General features: G+C 38.3%; 1 protein-coding gene across 1 annotated transcript; it reads right to left on the reverse strand.

The window, feature by feature from the left end:
* Positions 1 to 571: 571 nt before the first annotated feature.
* Positions 572 to 23,844, reverse strand: LOC125779752 (uncharacterized). The gene is made up of 4 exons (XM_049461023.1): positions 22,443 to 23,844; positions 3,107 to 3,496; positions 2,647 to 2,927; positions 572 to 690 (listed from the first exon to the last, which is right to left on the reverse strand). Exons 1-4 carry the CDS (start codon positions 23,246 to 23,248, stop codon positions 572 to 574), a joined length of 1,596 nt encoding a protein of 531 aa, XP_049316980.1. The 5' UTR covers positions 23,249 to 23,844.
* Between the last annotated feature and the right edge of the window lie 4,086 nt (positions 23,845 to 27,930).

Raw genomic sequence — 27,930 nt, forward strand, 5'->3', positions numbered from 1 at the left:
CAAAGTTTTTCAATCCTACTGGATTTGGTTTGCCTTTTACGTATTGCTTAAGGCTTGTTTTTCCTGAAAACGGAATCATTTGCTCATCGATGCTGCATTTTTTTGGCTTGGGAATCAATCTACACCTTTTCAATAAAACGTCTAGTACTGGTCGAACTCTCCAAAGTTTATCTTTTTTTTCCTCTTCGGTAACTGACATGTTGTCAACAAAATGCATGTGATTTCGCAACTTAAAAAGTCTGTCTCTGGGAATTTGTGTGATGGCTGGGACTTTTATTTGAGGTCGATAATACATACGTATCCTTGGAAGTTTCATGCACCCCGCAACAATATGAGCGCCTACTAGCTTTTTATACTCAGAAGGAGTGGAGTTTAAATTGCGGTTGTTTTGAATTGCATACATATTACTTTTTTCTGAAACTAAGCTCCAGAAGTTATCGTCGAAGTACTCTGAAAAATAATTGAGAGGTGTCCACATCTCTCTATTAGCAACGTCCCATTCAATTACGTCGGAACATTCAGAAGAATTTGAAAAGCTTTTTGAAAACCATTTAAGTCTTCGGACTTGAGTTTATGGCAGAACTTCGGGTGGGGAAGATTCCTCTTCCTCTAATAAATCCTCAATTATTTCTTCCTCAAAATCTATGCCATTTCGCTCTTCCTCGTCATCCTCATCGTCCGACAATTTACCTGCCATTTTTTTGTTAATATGTTACAAATGTGCAGCGGGCTGGTCATGAAATATATGGGCAAAAATATGGGTAATAGAACAAAGTTAGTGACAAAATCTATACCTTACCTTGTTTATTGTAATTGCTAGATTCAAATTAATCACACTTTCGAATTTTTTGGTTGCACAGCTTTCAAAGTTTTTACTAATAATCATTAGCACTTTACAAAATCTGTGTGTCGCTCAGCTGACTACACTCATTGCGCTCTTTTTAACAGTATTGCCAGCATAGAGAACAAATTTTGGGTTTTTACTACAAATAATACGTCTAGCTGGCTGCACAAATGGTCATAAACTCAAAAAGTATTTTTAAAGTATTTCTACGGATACTTGAAGAATGTCCAGTAGACTGCACGTGAGGACCGAAGAGGCTAGACACAAACGTTATTGCTGAATGTAATGGTAGATACATTCCACTCTACAACTGCAAGGAAGCTGTAGCGGCAAACTTTTGTCAGCCTCTGAAGGAAAGCCCCTGTACGCTACAATTACTTAACCAACACTCCGCAAAATGTAGGTCAAAATCCGCCGATAACGTCCCCGCTATTGAGGAAGTTGATAATGGCATCCTGGTTGTTTAAATGAGTTAAGCATCCCCCCACTTTATCCGGAAAAAGTAGCACACACTAATACTTGACGACACTACATTCACACACAAGACAGCTCACCACACTTGTACATCCACCCACTCAGCATAAAGGATGGTCCCCGGAGCAGATTCAACACATTCGTTCGACACAATTCGACACACAATCATCGCACATCGTAATATCATGGATTTACTCGATTTGAAATTCTATATCGCCGAATGTTTAATTGCTGATGCTATACTGGAGAAGAGCGCAGAATCGTCATCAGAGAGTGAAGATGAACCACCGCAAAAAAGGGCAAAAAGAACCATAAAACCTCTGCCGCCGAAAGATGTGCGTACAACGAAGAATAAACATTTACCTATTTGCGCAGTTACTGATAAAAATAAGTTTATGCGTTGTCGTAAAGAAGGATGCAATCAAAAAACACGCTTTAAGTGCATTTCCTGCGACATATTTCTATGCATCAACAATGATTGACATTGTTTCATGGAGTTTCACTCTTAATTGCTCATTATTCAAATATTATCTAGTTCTTTTCCTTATTTTAGCAAAGTATTCATCAAAGATTTACTGTTATTTATGAATTTAAAATTAATATGAAATAAAACATTAATCCTTTATATGCTTTTACAAAAACGAGATTCATTCCACTTGGTTACAAATGTCCAGCCAGCTGCACCTGTCTTATCTTCGAATCCTTTCATCGCATGTGTCCTCGAACAAAATTTTTGTTTTAATGTTAACGTGGCAAGCTTAAAAAAATATTTTTGTCGACTTCTAACTTTTTTTGCCCCCTTGGGACTGAGGAGGCTAGAGAGATAATTTTTCCTGGCAGCAACTTTTCATTATTACAGAATCTGTCTATTTTTGGGAATTTAATAACAAAGTATTTGCAATTCGTATCTTGAAATATCTTAATTTTAGAAATGGACAATAAATCACTTATGCTAATATTTGCAGAGTGTTCAGCAGCTAACAACCCATTGATCTCCATACCATTTAGCAGGATAGGGTTGACGATATTTAACCTGCCCAGAGTGATTGACGTTAAAATGATTTCCAATTCCATTATAACTGCTCTATTTCTGGCGGAGGCTAGAGAAAAGAGATATCCCGTATCTATTTGAGTGCTTTTTGCATTTTGTAGTAATTTGTTTACTGTCACCGTCAATTCGTTTATTTTCTTTTGTGTAGCTGAATTTATTGCTATTTGCTGTTCGTTTGGTTCTAATAGGACATTGGTTCTGGTCTCGAGCATTTCAAAGTCGTCGGAGTCTGGAGTCCCTGTTATGTATTTCAAGGCAGTCCCCAGAATTTTTATACCTCTAGCGTACCGATGGTGTATTTTTATTGCGTCCAATAGTTGCAATATTTCATTGGCGTCATTCTCTAATAGTCGTTTAACATGTGATTGTGGGAATTGGATCAGTAGTTCGTTTGTCTCCTCAGCTATTGCTTCGAATGTTGATAAATTAGTTCTATGAAGTAGAAAGTCATGCTGCTCATAAACAGCTACAGCTCCGGATGTAATTGGAATGTAATAAGAGTTGGTATAGTCAAGTATTTCCGCGTTAGCTCGAAAGCTTAACGAAAGCAGCATGATCCTAAGAGCGACAGAAGGGAGAGCGGTCAGTGTCTCAAATTATTTTTGAGCCCTTTTCGTTCATCAATTATAACAAATGTCCCAAGATCCTTTTGGATTACTTTTTCGGTGTAAAGTTTTGAAAATGTGTTTCCTATTCTTTTATTAGTCTTCACATAAACTTTATCTCCTGGATTATACTGTCGTGTTTGTCTATTTTCATTATGTTTTTGTAAATCTCTGCTCTTCTGCTGAATACGTGTAAGTCTAGTTTTTATTTCCCTTATTAATTCGTCCGGTGTTGAACGTATTACGTCTATTGGTTTTTTGTTCGTTACTGAATGAATTGTGCGGTTATACTTAGCTGTGCGTAGCAGAATTAGCTCAATTGTGTTAGCGATACCAGTCTCAAGCTTCTGACAGCGGGCGATTTCCGTGAGGGTACTGTGGAATCTTTCTACCTGACCGTTCGTCGTACTATGGGCGGGTGGGGTGTTGTAGATTTCGACGCCAAAGTGATTTTTGAGTATAGATTTAATGGTTTCTGAATTCAAAGATCTCTCATTGTCACAGACCAACACCTTAGTATTTCTGTAAAAGTTGAGAAGTTCGTATATGGCTTCTTTAACATCAACTATGGCTCTAGATTTGATTGGAAATACTATTGCAAACTTTGAGAACTTGTCTATTGATGTTAGGAAATGTGTCTTATCGGTGGAATAAATGTCAACATGAAGGATTTCTCCTGGATATTCAGGTAAAGGAGTCGACCCTATTTCTGGGTTTGGGGGATGCCGTTGGTATTTGGCCTCGTGGCATATCTTGCAATTAGATATTATTTCCCTCAAAATTTGTCGTATTTCGTGGAAATAATAACTTTCAAGGACTTGTTCCTGGTTTTCGCGGAGTGACCGATGAGCCCGGTTATGTTCAATTTGAAGTATCTCGTGCTGGTCATCTTTGTTGAAGACATCTATTACCTATTTGGTGGTATGACGGAATTTGGCGGCCAGATATGCCGTGACCAGCTCATCTTGAATCTTTGCCAAGATGGGCAATTCACACTGCAAGCCGTTCACAACATTTGGGTTGACGCATTGTTTTATAGTTTTCATCAGTTTCCCTACGTTATTGAGCCTCATTCGGGATTTAAATATAATTTTCGAGTTAAGCGTTGTGGAATTTCCTTCTTCAAGGACTATTTGATTCCGAAAACAATTTATGGGGTTCTTTACAGTGGGGATTGTTTGAGACAGCGACTCTTCGCTATTCGTAGCCATGCTTGCCGAGTCCATGTCGTGGTCTAATGCATTCATATGTTGTCGGGAGAGGGCGTCTGCGACGAAGTTTTCCTTACCAGGCTTGTAATGAAATTGCGGTGAAAACTCTTCAACAAAGGCACGCCATCTTTTCATTTTCGCGTTCGGATTTTTATCGGATAAGGCGAATGTGAGGGGTTGGTGGTCGGTGTAAATATTCAAATTCTTTACGCCATACAAATAATTACGCAGCTTTTGTAGAGCCCATACTATTGCCAGCAGTTCTCTCTCATTGGTAGCGTAGTTCTCTTCGGTTGAAGAGAGGGTCCTGGAAATCATCGTGATAGGTCTTCCATTCTGTGACAGAACGGCGCCTATAGCATAAGAAGAGGCATCTGTAGTCAGATCAAATGTTTGCTTGTACTCAGGATAAAGAAACAATACGTCTTGTGATGCAAGGATTTTCTTAATCTTATTAAATGCATTAAGTGCCTCTTCATCAAGAGTAATTTGAATTTTCTTCGACTGATTAGCGCCTATATTTCCGTTTTCCCACCTTAAGGACTTCGTTAGAGGTCTTGCAATCGAGGCATAGTCCTTTATAAACCACCGATAATATCCTGCTAATCCTAGGAATGAACGCAAAGCTCTTAACGATTTTGGGATAGAAAATTCTAAAATGTCCTTGACTTTGTCGGGGCATGTTTTGATTCCCTCCTTTGATACGGTAAAGCCTAGAAATTCAACACTTGCCTGAAAGAACTTGGATTTCTCAAGGGAAACGCGCATATTGGCATCGAAAAGTTTTGTCAGGATTTTCTCAATGTCCTTACTGCGTTGTTCGGCAGTTTGGGAGAAAATTATAACGTCATCTATGTAAACATGGCACGTTTTCCCAATTTCTTCTCTAAGGACATCGTCAATCGCACTCTGGAAAATGCTAGGGGCATTTTTCAGGCCAAAGGAGAGCCGGCAAAACTCGTACTTTCCATTATTAACTGAGAAAGCCGTTTTCTCCCTATCCTTTTCCGCAAGTTTGATTTGGTGAAATCCTGATTTAAGATCTATTTTTTTTTTTTTTGTTTCAATGTCTTTTTATTTATTGAATCTGCTTTTTGTTTTGAAAGCCTAACAATAAGTAATAAAATCTTTAACCTATTTAAAAACTAGGCACGCTCAAGCAAATGATTGAGCTGTTTTGGTGATACATTGCTCCTCAGTACGCGGGCATATCTCTTCTTTTAAGGCGTGTTTGATTGCAGGAATGTACCAAAGCATTAGCCAAAGGGTTTGGGTGATCCACGGAGTTTACATATATATTTAATTCTGCTGTCTTCTACTTCTTTCCTTACCATAGAAATACCAAGGTCTTTATGGATATTCTCATTACGCATGTACCATGGTGAACACGTGATTAATCTAAGCATTTTTGATTGGAACCTTTGTATTATGTCTATATTAGTTGCACAGGTCGTACCCCACAGTTGAATACCATACATCCAAATCGGCTTTATGACCGCATTATATAAAAGCACTTTGTTGTCTAGGCTAAGTTTGGAGTTTTTATTTAATAGCCAATTTAAATTTGCAGCTCTTATCTTCATGCAAGTTATTTTACTAGATATATATTTTTTCCACTTAAGTGTTCTATCTAGGTGAATACCAAGATGGGTTACTTCATTCGCTTGGGGTACTAAAATATTGTTAATTTTTATTGCCGGACACATTTTTGGTCTAAGCGAAAATGTAACATGCTTACACTTTTGTTCATTTACCTTTATACGCCAGTTGGCTAGCCATTCTTCGACAAACTTTAAGTACTCGGCTAATATTCTTGATGCTATTATGTGGCATTTGTTACGGCTCACTATAGCTGTGTCGTCCGCAAAAGTAGAAGTTAATACATTGTTAACTGTTGGAAGATCTGCTGTATATATGATGTATAGTGTTGGGCCTAGAACACTGCCCTGGGGTACACCAGCCCTTATCTGTCTTTCATCAGATATGAAATCTCCCACTTTTACCATAAATTTTCTATTTTTTAAATACGATTCCAGTGTTTTATATAATTTTGAAGGTAGAATATTTTTAATCTTGTATAAAATGCCCTCATGCCATACCTTATCAAACGCCTGAGCCACGTCTAGAAATATAGCTGAACAGTACTCTCTGTGCTCAAATGCTTTTCTTATTTCGTTAGTAATTCTATGTACTTGCTCAATCGTGCTATGTTTTTCACGAAACCCAAATTGGTGCGTTGGTATTATATTATTTTCGTGGAGAAAAGGAGCCATCTTTGATAGTAACAATTTTTCAAATATCTTAGAAAGACAGGGTAGAAGACTGATTGTTCTGTATGAAGACGGCTGTGTTAAGTCTTCCCAGGTTTGTCTATCAAGATGATCTGCGACTTTTTCCACGAATTTGGATAGTGTCTGAGATTAAGAATTGCATTGAAGAGCAAAGAGAGCACCTTTACGGCAATATTTGGTAACTCAATTAGCATTTTTGGGGTAATATTATCATGTCCAGGTGATTTTTTGGGGTTAAGCTCTTTTATTATTCTAGTAACTTCAGAAGTAGAAGTCCTAATAGACACATGCGACTCTTTTGCGGTAATGGGCAAGGTTGGCAACTCAAAGTTGTTCTTTGGGCAATTGGGTTGAAATACCTTTTCTAGGTGATTTGCAAAGCAATTTGCCTTATCCTCATCACTACGTGCCCAATTACCATTCAACTGTCTTAGAGGCATGTTGGAATCTACTGGTGGCTTGAAAGGCTTTTGTGCTTTCCAAAGAGAGTTTTGCTTGCGAGAATTTGGACACAGTTTCTTTATATAATTTTCAGTGTTATGTTCCTCTTCGCATTTAAGCGTTTTTTTAACTTTCATACAGCAGATTTGAGTTGAAGCAGAGTTGAAGAGGATCGATTTAACTGCCATTCCCGCCTAGCTCGCCTTTTCTCATTTACAAGTTTCTCTATTTCATTATTGGTGATCTTTCTAAAACCAACTGGTTTGTTATTTCTTTTTGGTTTTGCCAATACAGCTGCATTAGTTATTACGTCATTAATTTCTCTTATATTTTCATCAATGTCTCTTCCTGTATTTATTTTGCAATCAATATTGATGTGGGTGCTGATATACTTTCTATATTTCAACCAGTTAGTTTTATGTGATGTTAGAGAAACTTTTGGCTCAAATATCATGGGCTGTTCGTATAACTTTATTAGTACAGGAGAATGATCAGATGATAAGTCTGTACATGTATCAACTGTCATAAGCGATCTATCTATATTTTTGACTACAGCAAAATCTATTAAGTCTGGTATTTTTATACCCTGAACAGGGTATATTAAGTTTGTCACGATGTTTGTAACACCCAGAAGGAACCGTCGGAGACCCTATAAAGTATATATATAAATGATCAGTATGTTGGGCTGAGTCGATTTAGCCATGTCTGTCCGTCCGTCTGTCTGTCTGTATATATACGAACTAGTCCCTCAGTTTTTAAGATATCCTTTTGAAATTTTACAAACGTCATTTTCTCTTCAAGAAGCTGCTCATTTGTCGGAACGGCCGATATCGGACCACTATAACATATAGCTGCCATATAAACTGAACGATCGAAATCAAGTTCTTGTATGGAAAACTTTGACATTTGACAATGTATCTTCACTAAATTTGGTATAGATTATTTTCTAGGACAACAATGTAATCTCCGAAGAAATTGTTCAAATCGGTTAACTATAGCAATACCATACAAACTGAGCGATCGGAGTCAAGGGCTTGTATGGAAAACTTTCGCATTTGACGTGCTATCTTCACGAAATTTGGTATAGATTATTTTCTAAGGCAACTATTTAATTTCCGAAGAAATTGTTCAGATCGGATTACTATAGCGTATAGCTGCCATACAAACTGAACAGATAGTTATTAACAGAAATGCACCTGTGAAGGGTATTTAGCTTCGGTGCAACCGAAGTTAACGTTTTTTCTTGTTCTTCTGTCACTGGGCCAGTATGTCGACTTACCAGGAGATATTATATCCAGCTTATTATGCTTATTCATAATAGTGTAGTACAACTGTCGTCCTTTCAGATTAATAAGACGTGAGCCCCAGTACGTGTGTTTTGCGTTATAATCTCCACCTGCTAGAAATTTTTGACCTAGTGTTCCAAAAAAATCTTAAAATTCGATTTCTGTAATTTTAAAACGAGGTGGACAGTATATAGCAGTAAGGTTTAAGTCACAACCCCGATTTTTGAGTGAAATTGTTGTAGCTTGTAACTGTGGAGTAGCATGCGATTCTAGGGCATAGTGGTTTAAACGACTTCTAATCAACACTGCCGTGCCACCATGCGCTTTTCCATCTGGATGATTTGTGACATAGACTCTAAATCCCGGAATATTGAAATTATTTTTATTTGTCAAATGAGTTTCTGATATAAGCATTACATCAATATTCTTTTCAGACAGAAATCTGATAATCTCTAATTTATGTTGGTTAACACCGTTGGCATTCCATATACAGATATTTAGTAAGCTCATTTTTTACTTAATAAATTTTGCAGCATTTGATTTTGTGATTTTATTAAATCTTTGATCATGTTTTGCATGGTAGACATAAATTGTGTCATACACTGTGTAAGATTTATAATCATAATTTCAATACCTCCATTTGTCGAGAAAAATTCAGCACTTCCCATGTTTGCCAAGATTACAGAGGTGTCCAGATTTGGGTATTTATCGTTTATTGTCTTAGTGTTTAGCTTTCTAAAGTCAATTACGAGACGTGATCGCTTGTTGCCCCTTTCGTCTAAACCTTTCTTATCTACAACCCAAACTGGATTGTTATAAGGGGAACGGGATGGTCTAATGATTCCGTCACGCAACAGATCTGATATCTCCCTATTGACAAATATTGGCAACAGATCTGATATCTCCCTATTGACAAATATTGGTACAAGAATTTTTCCTTTCCACCGTCATAACTCAACGTACCACTCTTCAGGTCAATACGACCATTAGCCTCTTTTAGTAAGTCGAATCCTATAATGCCGTCAAAAGTTTCTAAACTGGGTAGGACAAAGAATTCAACATTCTTATTTAATATATTTATTGTACATTTTTTGTTTATTATATCGGTACCGTGGACGGATTTAACAGTGAAAGGGTTATTCACAGGTTCTATTCCCTTTAGAGCGTTAAGGTGTTTTACATAGCTCTTTGCAGCACCGTTGTCGATTAAAAATCTTATTCCTCTTCCCCTAAGCGTCCTTTCGACATAGGGAAAGAGGGACTTAGTCCTAAAAAATTAACGTCGTCCTTCGGTCCGTCCGGGTCATACTCAGCACTCTTAAGTTCTGCGTCATGATAATAGTCATCATAGCCGGTATCACTCCAATATTCACTTTCTGGTTTATATTGGTCCTGGGTGAGATTGTTGATACGCTGAACTTTTTGTATTCGCAGCTGATCACTACTATGCTGCCTTTTCTCAGCTTTTCCTTTATTCAAGCCTGTTGACACGGGCTGTTGGCAATTGAATGTGCCGGCCGAGTTTGTCCTCGCTGGTCTTGAGGTACTCTACGGTAATGGGGTGAATAATAATAAGGGTCTAAGTTATGGGGTGCCTGCCTGTTAAAGGAGCATGCAAATGTTGATCTGGCTTGATTCGCTTCCAGCTCCTGCGCTAGGGCAAGTGCTGACGGAAGATCAGCGTGTCTAGAGGAGAAGAGAACATCGCACAAAGGGCGGTTGAGTCCCGAGATGAACACGTGAAGGGCATCATCCCGATATTTCTTGTTAAGTGCTCCTATCAGCGTGGTGTTCTCACCATGGGTCATGATTGTTTTATTGACTATCAGAGTCAACTTTCTCTCCACTGCATCATAGAACTCCACCACTGATGATTTTCCTTGCCTAAGGGTCGACAATTCTTGTCCAATTAAATAAATTGGTATTTTGTCCGCATAGGCAAAGTCTAGTCGAGAAATGATAGCGTAAAAATTTAAAACTGTATTAAAAGAGGATAAAACGCTATCTGCGGCTCCTACTACTTTATTTCGTATTATGCCTACCGCTTGGTAGTGCCTTGAGCTCCCCTGATACGCTTCGAACACCCTATAAGCAGTATGAGCTGTTTGTCTCCAAGACACATAACGGGTCGCGTCGCCTTTGAACTCCGGCAAGGTTTTCACAAGGTCCAAGGATTCGTCACATGGTATTCCGGGTTGAATCATTGTATAAACCTACAAGTAACAAAAGAATCAGCTGTTTTCCAAGAATTTTTCACAGCTGTGATCACCTGATCCAAATCTGACTTTTTTAGGCACAGAATTCCGAAATTTATCACTGAAAGTGATACCTTTTTAAGATATTGCTCACGGTTTCAAGCTTCCCCTATTACTGACATTACGGAATCAGTTTTAAATATAAAATTAGAAAGTGCTAACAATCTATGGGCACGCCTTCTGGCAGCGTACGATACAGTACTAGATACTGACGACGCAGAACTCCCAGAAAACACAAAAGCTTCGGCGACAGCCAAGTGTGATAACTGCCGCGATCAGTACGAGTTAACAAAGGGAATGATAACTAAACAAATAAGTTTAGTAAGGCCAAGTAGAGCCACTACTTCCCCTCCCAGAGTAGTTACAACACAAAAAGAAGACCTATATAAAGGCATGTATCTAAAAGTACCAGCTTGTGATACTGAAGTTTTCAATGGATGTTATGACCAGTGGCCGTCCTTCCCGGACATGTTCACTGCCGTTTATATAAACCATCCTAAACTTTCACAAGCACAAAAGTTATACCATCTCAGATATAAAACAAAAGGGGAAGCAGGCAGTCTCGTCAAGCAATTCGCTTTAAATGACGAACATTTTAAACTGGCTTGGGAAGCACTTGTCGAAAGGTACGAAAATGAAAGGGTTATGATAGAAAACCCAATAAAAACTTTATTGCATTAGCCAAAAATTCAACAAGAAACTAGCCAGGAATTTCAAAACCTACACTCCACAGTGACCAATTGTTTATCAGTGTTAAAAACACAAAATATCTCCACAGAATCGAGGGACCATATTATAGTAACCATTTGCGCAGAAACACTGCCTGATGCTGCTTTACTACGATGGGAACAATCAATCAATCAATCAATCACAATGATTTATTCAAACTAAGAGCGTTAATAGATCAAGGCTCTCAAAGATCCTTTGTATCATCAAAGGTTCAAAATCGGCTAAAATTGCCAATAAAACATTCCAATTTTCAAATTTCGGGAATGGGCGGAAGAATTATTCAAAACTAGAGTACCCGTCCACGCTTCACTGTGGCTGATACATAGATAATACTACTACTACTACCATCTATAAGATTTCTATTAGTTGGATTATAATTATTAGTTAATGAGATATAGATAGGGAAATCCACCGTTGAAAAGATATTTGCTATGCTGAAAGCAGGCGAAATGAGTAAAGTAGGTGCCTCCAACAAAAACAACCAAAACAACGAACATCTGATTCTGAGAAGTGTTTAAGTGCTCTCTAATCGGAATAAAGCCGAATTTTTGCGTCGGTGATAGAAACATAGCTCCATCACTTCCCACTGGAGTCCAATCGACAGTCAGTCCAGTATACTGCACATGATGAAGCGGTTCTCAGGCGTGGAAAGACGAAAAGGGCGGCTGGAAAATGCACGCTGGAGATGCACGTACTCAGCGCCTGTTTATTGAGCCAGTTATAATCTATTACACTGCATATTTGGTTGCAGTTCTTTTCTTCTATTCCTAATACTTAGCAATTGTATCAGTTTTGAGGACGAATCTGCTTAAAATTGTACGCATATATTCAATTGATTCTTACAAACATGAATTTTGAAGAAATGCTAATGATTTAAAATATAATTTTTGTATTTATGAGTTGTATTGGATTCCAACATAAAGAGATAAAAGGTATCCTATGTCCTTACTCTGGCTCTAAGCTACCTCCCCACCAATTTTCAGCCAAATCGGTTCAGCCGTTCTTGAGTTATAAATGGTGTAACTAACACAACTTTCTTTTATATATATAGATTCCAATAAAATATGCCCAATCACCATAGTTTCTCCAAATGCGGATACACGAATAGATGCACAAGCCGTCGTTCTACCGCAACTTACAAATTTGCTTCCAAGCTATGAAGTAAATAAAATACACTGGGAAAAATGCTCACATCTCAAATTAGCAGATCCCAACTGTCATACCCCATCACAAATCGACATATTATTAGGCAGTGACTTAATACCTCAAATAATTTGTGAAGGTATAGAGAAAATCTCCAATAAATTGTTAGCCCAAAATACAATCTTTGGGTGGATTATAAGTGGCCAAGTCACTGAAAAAATAAATTCTTTCACAACACAAGTAGAAGATATAACAAACGAATACTTAAATAATGAACTTAAAAAATTCTGGGAAGTGGAAGAAGTACCCCAGATTACCAAACTTTCAGAAGAAGACCAGGCATGCGAAGCCTATTACCAGTCCACAACAACAAGAAACGAGCATGGTCGTTATGTTGTGCGACTGCCATTCAAATCCACCTTTCCAGAAACTATAGCTTTAGGCCACTCTAGAATCTCAGCAGTCCAGCAATTCCTAAGCATGGAAAAAAGCCTGACGAAGAAAAATGAGCTAAAATCAGCATATGATAATGTGATGGAGGAATATCTTGACCTCAATCATATGGAAGAAACTATACCATATGAAAAAATATCCAAAGGTAGATATTTATCTTTTTACCTTCCACATCATGGGGTAATAAGACCAGATGAGATCACAACGAAAGTACGAGTGGTGTTCAATGTCTCAAAGTGTACGAACTCAGGCAAATCACTCAATGATGTATTACACACAGGGCTAACATTACAACCTGATCTCATGTTGCTAATACTAAATTGGCGCATGTTTAAATACGTTTTTAACGGGGATGTTGAGAAAATGAATAGGCAAGTTCTGGTGCATGAAGATGACCAAGATTTCCAACGCATAGTCTTCCGCAATTCAATTAATAGTCCAATTAGCGACTACAAACTTAAAACAGTTATCTTTGGCATCAACTGCGCACCCTATTTAGCCATTAGGACATTACATGAAGTTGCAAAAGCTTGTGAAACTAATTTACCTTTAGCACCTTCTGTGTTGCAAACTCAAACATATGTGGATGACATTTTATCAGGTAGCCACAGTATGCCAATAGCGTGCGAATCATTATCTCAAGTGATCAAAGCACTAAATTCAGCAGGTTTTCCCCTGAAGAAAATAACAAGAAAAGGAAGACTTATTAGATACTGACTTCCTTAAATTCGAAAAGGCCAGTACAACAAAAACACTAGGGATTCAATGGAATGCGATAACAGATCAATTCTCATATATAATTGAGTCAATATCTGCAATGTCCGACGTTACAAAACGACAAATCCTTTCCTCGGTGGCAAAACTTTTCGACTCCGCAGGATGGCTCTCGCCAATAATGATTCAAGCTGAAATTCTCATTCAAGAATTGTGGCAGGATGGCACTGAATGGGATGAACAGGTAAAACCTGTACGTTTAACAAAGTGGGTTCAATTTGCTAACAACCTACATACTATATCAGAAATTCGAATCCCTCGATGGGTAAATTTCACCCCTAACATTAACGCAGAATTACACGGTTTCTGTGATGCCTCTGAAAAGGCTTATTGCACAACAGTCTACATACGCACTCAGTATGGTAGTAAAATAACTTCACATCTTTTGGTAGCCAAAGCCAAAGTTGCACCTTCGAAGACACTAAGCCTGCCACGGCTTGAACTAAATGGTGCTCTTCTGTTAGCAAAATTAATTTCGATAGATTAAATTCATCTAAAATTAAACGAACACAAAATGTGTCTCTGGTCAGATTCAGAAATAGTTCTAGCATGGTTGGAAAAACCACCCTATACTTGGAAGACATATGTATCGAATCACATATCACAAATCTTAGCCTTAGTTGGCTCAGCAAAATGGCAACATGTTGCAAGTGCAGATAACCCAGCGGATCTGGGGACAAGAGATTGCAAACCACTTCACCTCACCAGCACTTCTGGCCAAAGTCTCCTGCTCGGAATATCATACCTCCGGAAAGTCGGAAAATACAAAATTTTCATATCAATCCAGAAGACGATGATATTCTCCAAAGATTTTCATCATTTCCTCGAGCACTAAGGGTAGTCGCTTATATGCACAAATTCATCCATAAACTTAAACAAAAGGTGAAAAGAATATCAAACGATCCTTACATACAACTAACATATTCCGACTTGCAACATGCCAAGGTCAGTCTAATCTTGTATACACAAACTCGCTAATTCAGCAAAGAGAAATCAAAGTTGCTTGAAAAGCGACCTCTCGAAAAGGGAATCTCACTTCTCGTGTTAAACCCATTCCTGGACGCTAAGGGATTATTACGGGCAAATGGAAGACTAGCCAACTCCAGCCCTAGTTACAACGAACGACATCCCATCATTATCCCAGAGAAATCCCCGTTTAACATACTTATTTCTAATATATCTCCACCGGCTTACACTGCATGGTGAGCATCGCTTGATGCAACAAGTGGTCCGACAAGAGTTCTATATACCGCGACTAAAGCCACAAATTAAAAGAACCATTTTCATGTGTAAACAGTGTACTATGTACAAGCACAAGATGCGTACGCAGATCATGGCAGTCCTACCACCTGAACGCTGCAACTATGCTTTGCCCTTTACCATCACAAGGGTTGATTTTGCTGGACCTTTCCAGATATAGGCCTCGATGCTAAGGTCTTCCTCATTCAGAAAAGGGTATGTGGCTGTCTTTGTATGTTTTACAACAAAGGCAGTACACCTCGAGCTATGTTCGGATCTGACTACTGCGGCTTTCTTGCAGCATTTGCTCGCTTTGTCGGACGACGCGGATTTCCTTTAAAAATTATGAGCGACAATGGAAAAAACTTTGTCGGAGCTCAAAGAGCCACGGAAAAGGAGTTTTTACAATTCATGAAAGAAGTGTCCCCCGAAATTGTCAAAAAATATGCACCCCAAGGAATCAATTGGCAATTCATACCCCCATGTTCTCCTCACATGGGCGGACTCTGGGAATCAGCAGTAAAGAGCTTTAAGTCCCATTTAAAGAAAACGGCTGGTAACCATAAGTTCAATTATGAGGAGTTTACTACATTATTCACTCGTATCGAAGCCGTACTAAACTCCAGACCTATCTCACCACTCTCGCAAGATCCCTCCGACTTCACAGCTTTAACCCCAGGGCATTTTCTCAAAGGAGCACCCATTCTGGCCATACCTGAGCCAGACGTACAGTCGCTTTCCTTATTAAACAGATGGGAACGAATTAAAATTCTCCATCATGATTTCAGCCGCCGATGGAAGGAAGACTACATAAAGGACCTTCACAAGAGATACCGGTGGAAAACTCAAGAAAAGGCACCAAATCTTGGAGACTGCGTCCTTATACAAGATGATTGTCTCCCTCCTACGGAATGGCGACTGGGCCGCATAAAACAACTTCATTACGGTTCCGACGGTCATGTTCGAGAAGTTGATCTCCGCACTCAAACCGGAACGCTAAGCAGACCGCTCGTCAAATTATGCTTTCTACTAACCGCCGAAGATAAAGAAACATAAAACCGAAACCGCAATGTTAAGAAATCAATAAATCGATAAAACATATAAACCGCTTACCAAATCAAAACCTTGAATAACATAAACGACACAAAAGACTTAATATAAATGTCTGATAAAAAATTTACATCCTATTCATGCCACATATCATGGCACGAAAGTCCATATTATTGTAAATTTCATAATATATTACTAATATCATCATTTCTCTCACAGAGTAATATGGACGTGGATATGGCATCATCATCAACGCCAACCATGCGTTCGGCAGTTTCCGCCCCTCGCTCTGAAGCTGCCCCAATAGCAGCACCCCGGACCAACACTGTACCGGCAGCGCCTCGAACAATGACAGGCTCACCAGCATTACCACCGGCTCCTCGCACCAGTGGTAACGTCAGGCGTTCTCAAAGGACTCCTGTGACGGCATACCGCCGGCGCAGACCCTCTCCAGCATAGTCCCGTTCCTGGCGCCAAAACCGGGCAACATCAATACGACGCCATCAGCTTAGGCCGCAATCCCGCCGGTCAACAGGCCTCAGCAGCGTTGTAGCTACGCTACAGCAGCTACAGCGGCTTCTGAGCTAAATACTCGCCTAGGGGGGCCGGGATGGCTAAATGAGTAGCGACGTCGCATCACGTTTGCATCAATTCACCACACCGAATCAACCATTCACCTCATCATGCGAGAGAACACCACACATTAACACACATACACGCACATGCACCCAAACGCGATGACTTTCTACATTCTCCTCCTCCGCTCCTTTTGTCGATACGACGTCGATCAAATAATATCTCCGCTTTTCGCAGCATCCCGGTTCCTTTTCGCAGTTAATCCGCCTGGATATATTTAACGTTTTCGAAAAACTGTTTGCAATTTATAATTACCTTTGCTCATTTTGTATATATATATAACATACATATATTTAACGTTTAGCTCAAATTTTAAATCATTTTAACCCACATTTGTTATCTATTTTTGAAGTGCATTTTATAAAAAATAAAAGTTTATAACGATTCTTTGGAATCTAGTGCATTTTCGTTTTGACTAAAAGTGTGAGTGGCCTAAAGGTGAGTTTAATGTACAACGATTAAAATTTGTTATATATTGGACTTTTAATGTATGATGAAATTATTTAAATCTTTTTTTTATGATTTTATGGCATATTAAAACAACTTACTTTTGAGCTTTTAATATTTAATAAAGCGACAATTAGCTCTGAATCAATAAATGTTTTTACACCCTTCTAATTGAAAATTAATAGTACCGTTCATGCCAAATAAACACATCCCTGCATTGTCCTCCTAACTCATCTAAATACGAATTACGGGGCATCTCGATAGGCAAAAACTTATTTTATGCTAACTGTATTGCTGTAGGTTTTACCTGTGGAGACTCCATATTGCTTACACATACAAATAAGTATGCCAAATATTGAAAGCAATGAACTGTCACTTCAGTAGTTTGACAGATCTGTTTTAATTTCTATGAAAATTTCAAAGAGTCAACCATTGTAGAAACATACAAGTAACAAAAGAATCATATGGTCGGCAACAACTGAGATCACCTGAACGAAAACGTTAACGATATTTTTTGGGTGTTCGATTCCCCAAGAGGCCTATTTGCACCCATATAATGTTTATATAAACATTTTTAAGTAGTTACACAAATATTCTTTAAATATTTTTAATAAAATAGGAAAGATTTACCAACATTTTAAATTAAATTTAACTAGGTAAACTTAATCTTCATGAATTTTAATAATCGAAATATATTTGAAAATTTAACAAAAGGAAACACGGCAACATACTCTTATTCTTTTTAAGGCATTTGGTCGTTTCAGTAGTATTTATAATATTTAGGAAGCCCTAGTGAGATGCCTAGCCTTTGGTCCTATGCCACCTCATTCTATAGCAGAGATAATGAGATGTCCAACTCCTCTCTCACTGGAAGTGAGAGAACAATTGCTAAACGTCAAAACCACCTCAACTTTGACAGTTGACTGCATTGAGGAGGTTTTGACGTTTAGCAATTGGAAACGAGCGATGGCCAGACTGAAATCTTACCAAAAAAATATGTAAACGGAGGGATTTGTTGCATCGTTTAAGACCACTTATAAAAATGAAAAACAATGAAAATTAAATAAATTTGTGAAATTTAAAGGTATTTGATGAAAGGTTTTGTAATTTGAAGCATCATAGAATTATTTTCAATGGAAATTTATTTGATTGAGAGCTATCAAGCTTAAATCCTTTTATTGGGTATTGAAAGTTCAAAAGTCAATTGTTCTAATATACTTTAAAAAGATTTAAATAGTTTCTCCATATAATAAATAACCACTATATAGAAGTTTTTATTCGTACTAAATGTTGCGTGTTTTCATTTAAAATGCCCAAAAATTTTTATTTTGTTTGATCTGGCCATAATGGAAAATGTTATAAAAAACGCTTATTTTGAGGCGCTCTCACACTGGAATAAGTTGGGCATCCCATTATCCCTGTTCTATAGCATTCTTATAGCCCTGACCAGGAATAAAATGTTCAACTTATTCCAGTGTGAGCGCACCTCAAAATAAGCGTTTTTTATAACATTTTCCATTTTGGTCAGATCGAACAAAATAAGAATTTTTGGGCATTGTAAATTAAAACACCCAACTTTTAGTACGAATAAAAATTACTATGTAGTGGTTATTTATTATATGGAGAAAGTATTTAAATCTTTTTAAAGTATATTAGAAGAACTGAATTTTGACCTTTCAATACCCAATAAAAGGATTTAAGCTTGATAGCTCTCAATCATTAAATGTTTTTAATCATTTTTCATTGAAAATAATACTATGAGTCTTCAAATTACAGAAAGTTTCATCAAATACCAAAAAATTCGTTTATTATTAATTACGTTCAAAGATAATAGAGTGAAATTAAAAGCAATAATTGAATGTAATGCGGAAAAAGTGTGCGAAAAAGTTAAGAATAATGGAAAAATAGATAGCAAACTGTGAATTGTTTATTTTCTGCCATTTAAAGATACTAAATTTTGTTTTTGTTTATATACTTGCATATAATTTAATTAGCAATATAAAACTGCTTGCCTCTGATGCTGTAAAAGCAAAGGAGGCGACAAACTTCGACCGACATCTGTCAAAAAATAGCAAAAATTGGCTATTTTTGAGCAGTGTTGCCTACTCAAATTTGGTAAATTCAGCTAAATGCACGAAATTCTTGTGCATTACAAAATTGCATTAACTTTGGTCAAATGCGCAAGTAAATGTAAATTAAGCCCGCTAGTGCATATTAGCGCTGTCGTCTGTCGGGGCTATTACCGTGCGATTCTGTACTGTGATACAGTCTCTAGTCTCTAAATTTGAGATTTTAAGTTAGAGACAATTTTTGAGACTTGAGACAATATTGCTATTCTGTCAGTAACAGTCAAAAAATCTATTAGATTTCATTATTCAGAGATGTTTTCACACTTGAATGAAAATAAATATGTCGATAAAAAATATTAAATTTTCTATAACATAAATAAAAAAACATAATTATCAATAAAAATAAAAATATGTGTTGACTTTGTTTCATAATATTGTTACGAATTTACTCTTGCTAGTTTACTTTGTTAGGTTCGTATCTCTGGATTGACAAATAAAATCAACACTGTTTAATTTAATTCAACAACTCTTTATTTCACAACTCGTCTACACTATAGCAGTTTACTCTTAGCACTGATTGATTACGTTGGCGTTGCCACGGCTTATATAGCCACGCACTTCTCGCTGATGCCGACGTGTCCTTCTAGAATATTGCGTCTGGAAATTACCAGGACATAATGCTATACGGCGCCAGACGCAAGCAGACAAGCAGACAGCCGCGGCGCCAGACTCTGCAATTGTTCAAGCAGACGGCTGTGGCGCCAGATGTCTATTGTTTCGACAAGCAGACAGTGCGACGCCAGACGTCTATTGTTTCGACAAATGCTATTCCATATACCTACAACTATTGTTCATAATAAGGGATGCATACAGCAATACAAATACAACTTAATACTACTTTTTGTAACACTGCCCTCCACTAAAGCCTAATCGTCCCGATTAGGCACAAATCCTCTTGAACCAAATGGGGCGAGCCTCTCCAAATGTACTACTTTCATTTTACATCGTGCTTTCCCATTTCTTTGTATGCGGTATACCACGTCATTAAGTCGTTTCATCACCATATAGGGTCCTTCCCAGGCTGTCTGCAGTTTCGGGGACAAGCCTTTCTTTCGAAGTGGATTGTACAACAGGACCAGATCACCTTCTTCAAAACCTTTTGAATTTGCCGCTTGATCGAACCGGTCCTTCATCTTATTGCTCATCAGATGCGTATGCTGTCTTACCATTAGATGCAATTCATTCATTTCTTCCTTTAAGGCAGAACAATAATCTCCATCATTTCTTACAGCTGTAGGATTCGTTCCAAACTTAAGATCAGCAGGGAGTCGCAGATCAGATCCAAAAATAATCTTTGCTGGCGTGTAACCAGTTGTCTCGTGCTTTGCTGAACGATACGCCAGCAGGAACATCTGGATGCACTTGTCCCAATTCCGTTGATCTTTATTAACGATTTTCCGCAGATGTTCTTCGAGCGTTCGGTTGAATCTCTCTACCATCCCATCTGATTGTGGGTGTAACGCTGTTGTCCGTGTCTTGTGAATGCCCAATAATGTACAGACTTCTTGGAAAATGGAAGATTCGAAATTCCTGCCTTGATCTGAGTGTAATTCGACGGGCACTCCGAACCTTGTTATCCAATTTTCTACAAACGCTTCGGCTACTGTCTTCGCTTCTTGGTTTGGTAAGGCATATACTTCTGGCCATTTACTGAAATAGTCCATGACAACCAGTAGATATTTGTTTCCGGCCGTACTGGTTGGGAACGGACCTGCAACATCCATTGCGACTAGTTCAAATGGTGATCCCACGTTGTACTGTTGTAGCCTACCGCGACTTTTGGCTTTAGGGCCTTTAGCTGCCATGCACTCTACGCAATTACTTATCCATTCTGCTATGGAATCTCGACAAACGATCCAGTAGAACCGTTGTTTAATCTTCTCTATAGTTTTTGTAATTCCAAGGTGCCCTCCACTAGGTCCATTGTGATATTCTTTCAATACTTTCGGAATCATGGACTTCGGTACTATGATCAGCAGACGAGACTGTTTGCCATCTTCGCTTTCCCAGGTACGATGAAGGTATCCATTAACGAGGTTTATGCTGTTCCATTGGGCCCAATGTGCTTTTGCCGTTGGACTCTCGCTACTTATTTGTTCCTTTGGTGGTCGTACCCCATTTTCTTTGGCTATTATCAGCTTTGCAAGATCAGGGTCCTCCAGCTGATTGATTCTGATGCGGTGAGGAGTCCAATCATATTCAGGTTCTATATTCAGTAATCGCACGTCGATTATACCTTCTTTTCCTTCTGATTTGGAGCAATGTTTACATTCCAGTGGACAAGGGCGACGTGATAATGCATCCGCATTTTTGTGGTGAATCCCCTTTCGATGTTCCGTTTCGAAGTCGTAATTCTGTAATCTTTCGATCCATCGTGCAATTTGGCCTTCCGGATTCCTAAACTGTAATAACCATTTTAATGCTGCATGATCAGTCCTCAGCAAGAATCGTTGTCCATACAAATACTTGTGGAAATGTTTTACACATTCCACCACAGCTAGTAGTTCTTTTCGCGTCACACAGTAGTTTTTCTCTGGTTTCCCGAGCACTCTGCTGTAATACCCAATTACTCTTTCTTGTCCGTCGATGAGCTGAGACAGGACACCTCCAATTCCATAAGCGCTCGCATCTGTATCCAGGATGAATTTCTTTCCAGGTATTGGATAAGCTAACATCGGTGCCGTACAAAGTAGTTCTTTCAGCTGCTCAAACGCTTTTTCTTGTTCCAACTGCCATACAAACGGGCGATTCTTTTTTGTTAAATCATGTAAACTTCTAGCCACGTTCGCAAATCCAGGTACAAAACGGCGGTAATACGTGCATAAGCCGAGGAAGCTGCGGAGTTCATGTATGTTGGTGGGTCGAGGCCAATCTTTAACTGCTTTTATTTTTCCCTCCTCGGTGTGAATCCCCTCAGTTGACACTTTATGTCCGAGATATGTGACCTGCTTCTTCCATAATGAACACTTTTTGGGATTCAAGCGTAATCCGGCTGATGCTATTCGCTGAAGGACTTCCTCTAGATTTTTCAGATGATCATCGAAACTTTTTCCCATGATGATAATGTCATCAAGATACACCAAACATGTCTTCCAGTTGAGTCCTTTTAACACATGTTCCATCAGTCGCTCGAACGTTGCAGGCGCATTACATAACCCAAATGGCATCACAGAGAATTCCCATAACCCGTCGCCCATACTGAAAGCGGTCTTTTCACGGTCACATTCATCAATCTCGACTTGCCAATATCCACTTTGTAGATCTAATGTAGAAAACCATTTCGCTCCAGACAAGGTGTCTAATGTATCGTCGATTCTCGGTAGAGGATAACTGTCTTTCTTTGTGACATCATTCAACTTCCTATAATCTACGCAGAAACGGGTGCTACCATCTTTCTTTTTGACTAAGACGATAGGTGAGCTCCATGGACTTATTGAAGGTTCGATTACACCATTTTTGTGCATGTCTTCAATAATTTTGTTAGCATCCTCACGTTTTGCTAGTGGAACCCTACGCGGAGCTTGTCGGATTGGTTTAGCGTCTCCGGTATTTATGCGATGTTTGACAATGCCGGTTCTTCCTGTGTTGTTTCCCTCGTTTGCAAATATGGATGCGTATTTTTCTAATAGTTTTTCTGCTTTTAATTTTTCATTTCCATGCAGTTCGTTCAGCAAATTATTTAGGAGTGTAGGACTTATCTGTTGTGGTTCAATAGTAGGCTTCTGTTGTGACCGTTCGCATCGTGCTATTGCACTTATATTCTGGCACTGTCCAATTACTGCTCCTTTCTTCAGACTTATAGGCGTGTTGAATTCATTCACTACTCTGACCGGAATGGTGGCGTCTTCTCTAGCTTTCACAAGCGTTCTTCCTACCAATATGGGTGTATCTATTTTTGTTGGTTCCACAATCCACAACTCTTCAGTCCCACCTCCTGCATTCACTTTGGCCCATACTATCGCCTCAGATTTTGGTGGAATACTCTGATTATCATCAACAATCACCCTCTTACTTTCAACGTTGGTCACATATCCGGTGTTTATAGGCATCTCCATGTTCTGGCAAAACAGCATTTGCTTATTTAAATCCAAAGTAACCCCGTGATCAATCATGAAATCTACTCCCATTATAATTTCATCCGTGATTTCTGCTACGATGAAGGTGTGATTAACTTCCAGGGTACCAATCATCACTTCGCAAAACACTTTTCCCGTGACAGCTGCTTCCTCCCCGGTGGCCGTTCGAAGCTTGCAATCGACTAATGGTTCAACTGTTCCTCTTACCACATCCGGTCGGATAATTGAATGTGTGGCACCAGTATCCAAAGTAAGCGTTGACAGTCGTCCATTTACGATGCCATTGATAGTAAGATTGTTGTCATGGCGACCTATTTGTGATATCGAGATGGCGGGGCAAATAGTTGTGGGAACCAGCTCACGCCCCTTTGAACTGTTCCGTTTTAGTTTAACGATTTGTGAGATGTGGATGCTCCGTCCTCGTTATCTGTTGGTTGTTTCCGTTTTGATGGGTTTACTTTTATATTGCAATTTCGGGCAAAGTGACCTGCTTTTCCGCAGTTGAAACATCTTCCTGTTGTATTTACTCGCGGTGCAGCAATTGTCTTCAGAGTCTTCAATATTTCTTCCATCAGCGCCGGTTGTTCCATTTCAACTCTTTGTACTTTGTGTGCTGGTTTACTTAGTAGGGAAGCTGTTTCCTGTGTGAGGGCGTGCGAAACCGTTTCAGCAAACGTTCTTTTTGGCAATGCATATGTGGCGCGTTTGGTGTCCACATCACGAATTCCATTTATGAAACATTGAATTTTTACCCTCTCAATGTAATCCACAGGTGCATCTGCATTTGCCAAATGAGCCAGTCGTTCTATTTCAGTTGCGAACTCTTGCAATGACTCGTTCATTTTCTGACCCCTATTTTGCAGTTCGATCTGGTATATTTGTTTCCGGTGCTCACTACCATATCGTCTTTCTATCGCACTCATCAATGCCTCATAGTTGTCCCGTTCACAGTCTGGAATAGTCTGAAGGATTTCTGCCGCAGGTCCTTTCAATGATACAAACAAGGACGCCACCTTGTCCGCTGCATTCCAATTATTGGCCATTGCTGTCTTTTCAAACTGAAGTTTGAAAATTTGAAATGGAATACTTCCATCGAATGTGGGTGCCTTCAATCTTTGATTATTTGTTGGTGGTGCAGGGCCATGTAGTTGCAGTTCTCGCACACGATTACTCAGTTGAAGAAATTCTGATCTTAAATTTTCTTCGTCATTTTTTATTGTGCTTAATTCGTCTTCAAATTTTGAAAATTTCTCTTACACTTGTGTATTATTTTCTGTAATCTGTTGTACCAAACGCTTTTCTAACTGCGTATTATTTTCAGTTATTTGTTGTGTAAGGCGAGACTCTAACTGTGATGTATTTTCAGCTATTTGCGTTATTTGCTGTGCCAGACGATTTTCTGCCTGCACTGCATTTTCTGCATTTTCGGCCAGACGATTTTCTGTTTGCACTGCATTTTCTGCCATTTGCTGTGCCAGACGATTTTCTGTTTGCACTACATTTTCTGTTATTTGTGATATATTTTCAGCTATTTGCTGTGCCAGACGATTTTCTGTTTGCACTGCATTTTCTGCTATTTGTGATGTATTTTCAGCTATTATTTGCTTAATAGCCACTAACAACGTGTTCATGTCTACACTTGATGATGTTCGTTGTTCTTCTACTTTCTCTTCTACCTTTGTAGAAGTTTCTGGCCCAACAAATTCGAACTCGTCCACATTAATTCCATCCGCTTCCATTGCTTCACGTAATCGTGCCTGCAGATCCGCCTTTTGCCCGCTTATCGGCAAATTACGCTCCTCCAGTTCCTTTTTTAATTGCTGAATTCTCAATTCTCCGAATTTAACCATCTTGAATTTGGATTATTTGACAATCCCACTTCTGACAACAATTGTTACGAATTTACTCTTGCTAGTTTACTTTGTTAGGTTCGTATCTCTGGATTGACAAATAAAATCAACACTGTTTAATTTAATTCAACAACTCTTTATTTCACAACTCGTCTACACTATAGCAGTTTACTCTTAGCACTGATTGATTACGTTGGCGTTGCCACGGCTTATATAGCCACGCACTTCTCGCTGATGCCGACGTGTCCTTCTAGAATATTGCGTCTGGAAATTACCAGGACATAATGCTATACGGCGCCAGACGCAAGCAGACAAGCAGACAGCCGCGGCGCCAGACTCTGCAATTGTTCAAGCAGACGGCTGTGGCGCCAGATGTCTATTGTTTCGACAAGCAGACAGTGCGACGCCAGACGTCTATTGTTTCGACAAATGCTATTCCATATACCTACAACTATTGTTCATAATTAGGGATGCATACAGCAATACAAATACAACTTAATACTACTTTTTGTAACAATATTATATTTACGAAATTTATGTAAAATTCATTTATTTTTAACCTTTTCGTGTTTGAGTTGCCCACAAAATATAAAAAAATGTCAATCGATTAATAGCTATGATGATCTCTATTCAGTATATTCAAAATGGCAGACAAGAGTTCTTTTTAGTTTTGTGACCTGCTAACCATGGATAAATTGATCCGAAACTCCTCTCTTCGCTTTCTGAGAGAGCCCATAATCTCACGGTTTGGTGACAAGCAAAACAATGAACTGCCAGACAAAATCCCGTTAAAAATTACTGACAAAATCAGTTCGTTATTTTTCATTGTGGAGTACATAAGTAATTGTGTTATGAAAATATAGTGTTTAGGTTTTTTTTATTAAAAATACAGTGTATAAGTGTTTTTACTAAAAATAAAGTTGGTAAGTGTATTATTAAAGCCATCGTAAATACATGTATATAAATATATTATGTTTTCTTAACGTATTATAGGAAAATGCCGAGAACTAAAAATAAGTGTGTGGCTGGATGCGTAGGAGCGCGACGGTTTTTCAATTTCCCCAACAAGAAGAAGGATGGATCCAGGTTCGTAAATAATTTTAATTAGTAGAAAAATATAGTTATTTAGTGAAATTTAGAAATATTTTTTCATAAATTGTGCCTATTTTGATATTGTTTTAGATGCAATTTATTGCATGATAAAAAATATATCATACTTGCGAAATATAATGTAATTTAGTAAATAGTATTGTAATATTTAATAGATCCAATTTAATATGTTGTTTGGAGTAGCGTACGGTGGTGTGGAAATTACAAACTCCCAAAACATTTACTAAAAATTCCCTAACACATTTCTTCCATAGTGGCATCATTGGCAAATGTTATAAAAAATGTGGACTTTGACAGCGCTCTCTCGAATCAAAGAGTTTCGTATCAATTTATCCTGCTAACTATCAGGTCTCAAATTTTAGGCAATATTTTGAGACTTAACGTGGCCATACACGACACACATGTGCGTTCGATCCGTATGTATGCGATTGCGGTTTACTCGCGTATGGGCTTTTGCGCATACGAATCCATGTTCGCGAAAATATTTGATTTTTTACGATCGGTGTGAACACAAGCATGTCGTGTTTGGCGTTGTGTGCACACAAAATCTCATTTTTCGTGTGACACCGAATAGGAAAGATCGCGAATTTTCCGCTTGCGTGTAGCCACGTCCTTGTATTTGTATGTCATGTATGGTACGATTTCATACAGATCGAACGCACATGTGTGTCGTGTATGGCCACTTTAACGCTAGAGACTGTTTAGTCACAAATTGAGACTTTACCTCAAAATGTCCAAATAGAGACTTAAGACTGGTTACAGAGTCCCACTATTAATGTAATTTCTGTCATTCTATAAGCTTTTGCCTGGGTATGTGTGGGTGAAACTGATAGGATTTGTAACTTGTAGGATTCTACAATGGAAGCAACACATCCCATTTACACATATTCCGACGGTACACAGTGGGCGATTGGGCCTCGTTAGCGGCATTTAATTAATAACTTCTAAACGAAAAAAGATATCTTCAGACGGTTTTTTTTCAAAGCTCAGAAAAAAGTCATAGAATTTTTTAAGAAAAAAAAATTGTTTTAATTTAATTTTTTTAATTTTTAAAATTTTTTTTATTTTTTTTTTAATTTCAAAATTTTTTTTACCTTCAATAAACAAATTTTATAAATCAAAATTATCTTCGGAATCAGAATCAGGCATATCTAGATGCTTCATTAAAAGCAAGCTCTTAACATCATCGTCCATAATAATATTTTTTGCAGTCGAAATTGAAGACCCATTTGACAATGAAGATATCAAAGGGTCAGACGAAACTAATAAAGCATTTATGATATCTTCCATTGTATTTTTCCTGAAATTTTTTCTTGTATTGCTCTCGCGTATGTTTCGATAGTCCTTGTTCCTGGGCGGAAGGGAAAAATGGTTTATTATATCTGCTCCATGAATTAAAATTCTGTGAACAGACGATGGCATGAAAAACCAGGAGTACGCTTTAACAAAAATTTCGGCAGTTTCCAATGCGTAAGATCCGAATGCGTCCGAATTTATGTCATATCCACAAGCCAATGCTCGTAAGATTACGCTATATCGATATATTAAATCATAGCTTACTCCTGTTATACGAGCAGCCAAATTTGGTTGTTGGAAAAACCTCCTTGCAGTGTTTCCGTTGTACGTGCCAGTACCAGCTATTGGTATATCCACCAACAAATGCATTTCTTCCCTTAGCTTCTGCTGAATACTTCTTTTATTTTGTTCAACGACATCCTTGTCAGCACCATGAGCTTGCCACTTTTATATTGGTATTCTATATGCAATGTGCAAAACACACTCGAAAAACCTAATCCATGCGTGGAGACTTGATAAGCCATATTCAATTAGGTTTGC

This window comes from Bactrocera dorsalis, chromosome 6 (assembly GCF_023373825.1).
Source record: "Bactrocera dorsalis isolate Fly_Bdor chromosome 6, ASM2337382v1, whole genome shotgun sequence".
NCBI lineage: Eukaryota > Metazoa > Arthropoda > Insecta > Diptera > Tephritidae > Bactrocera > Bactrocera dorsalis.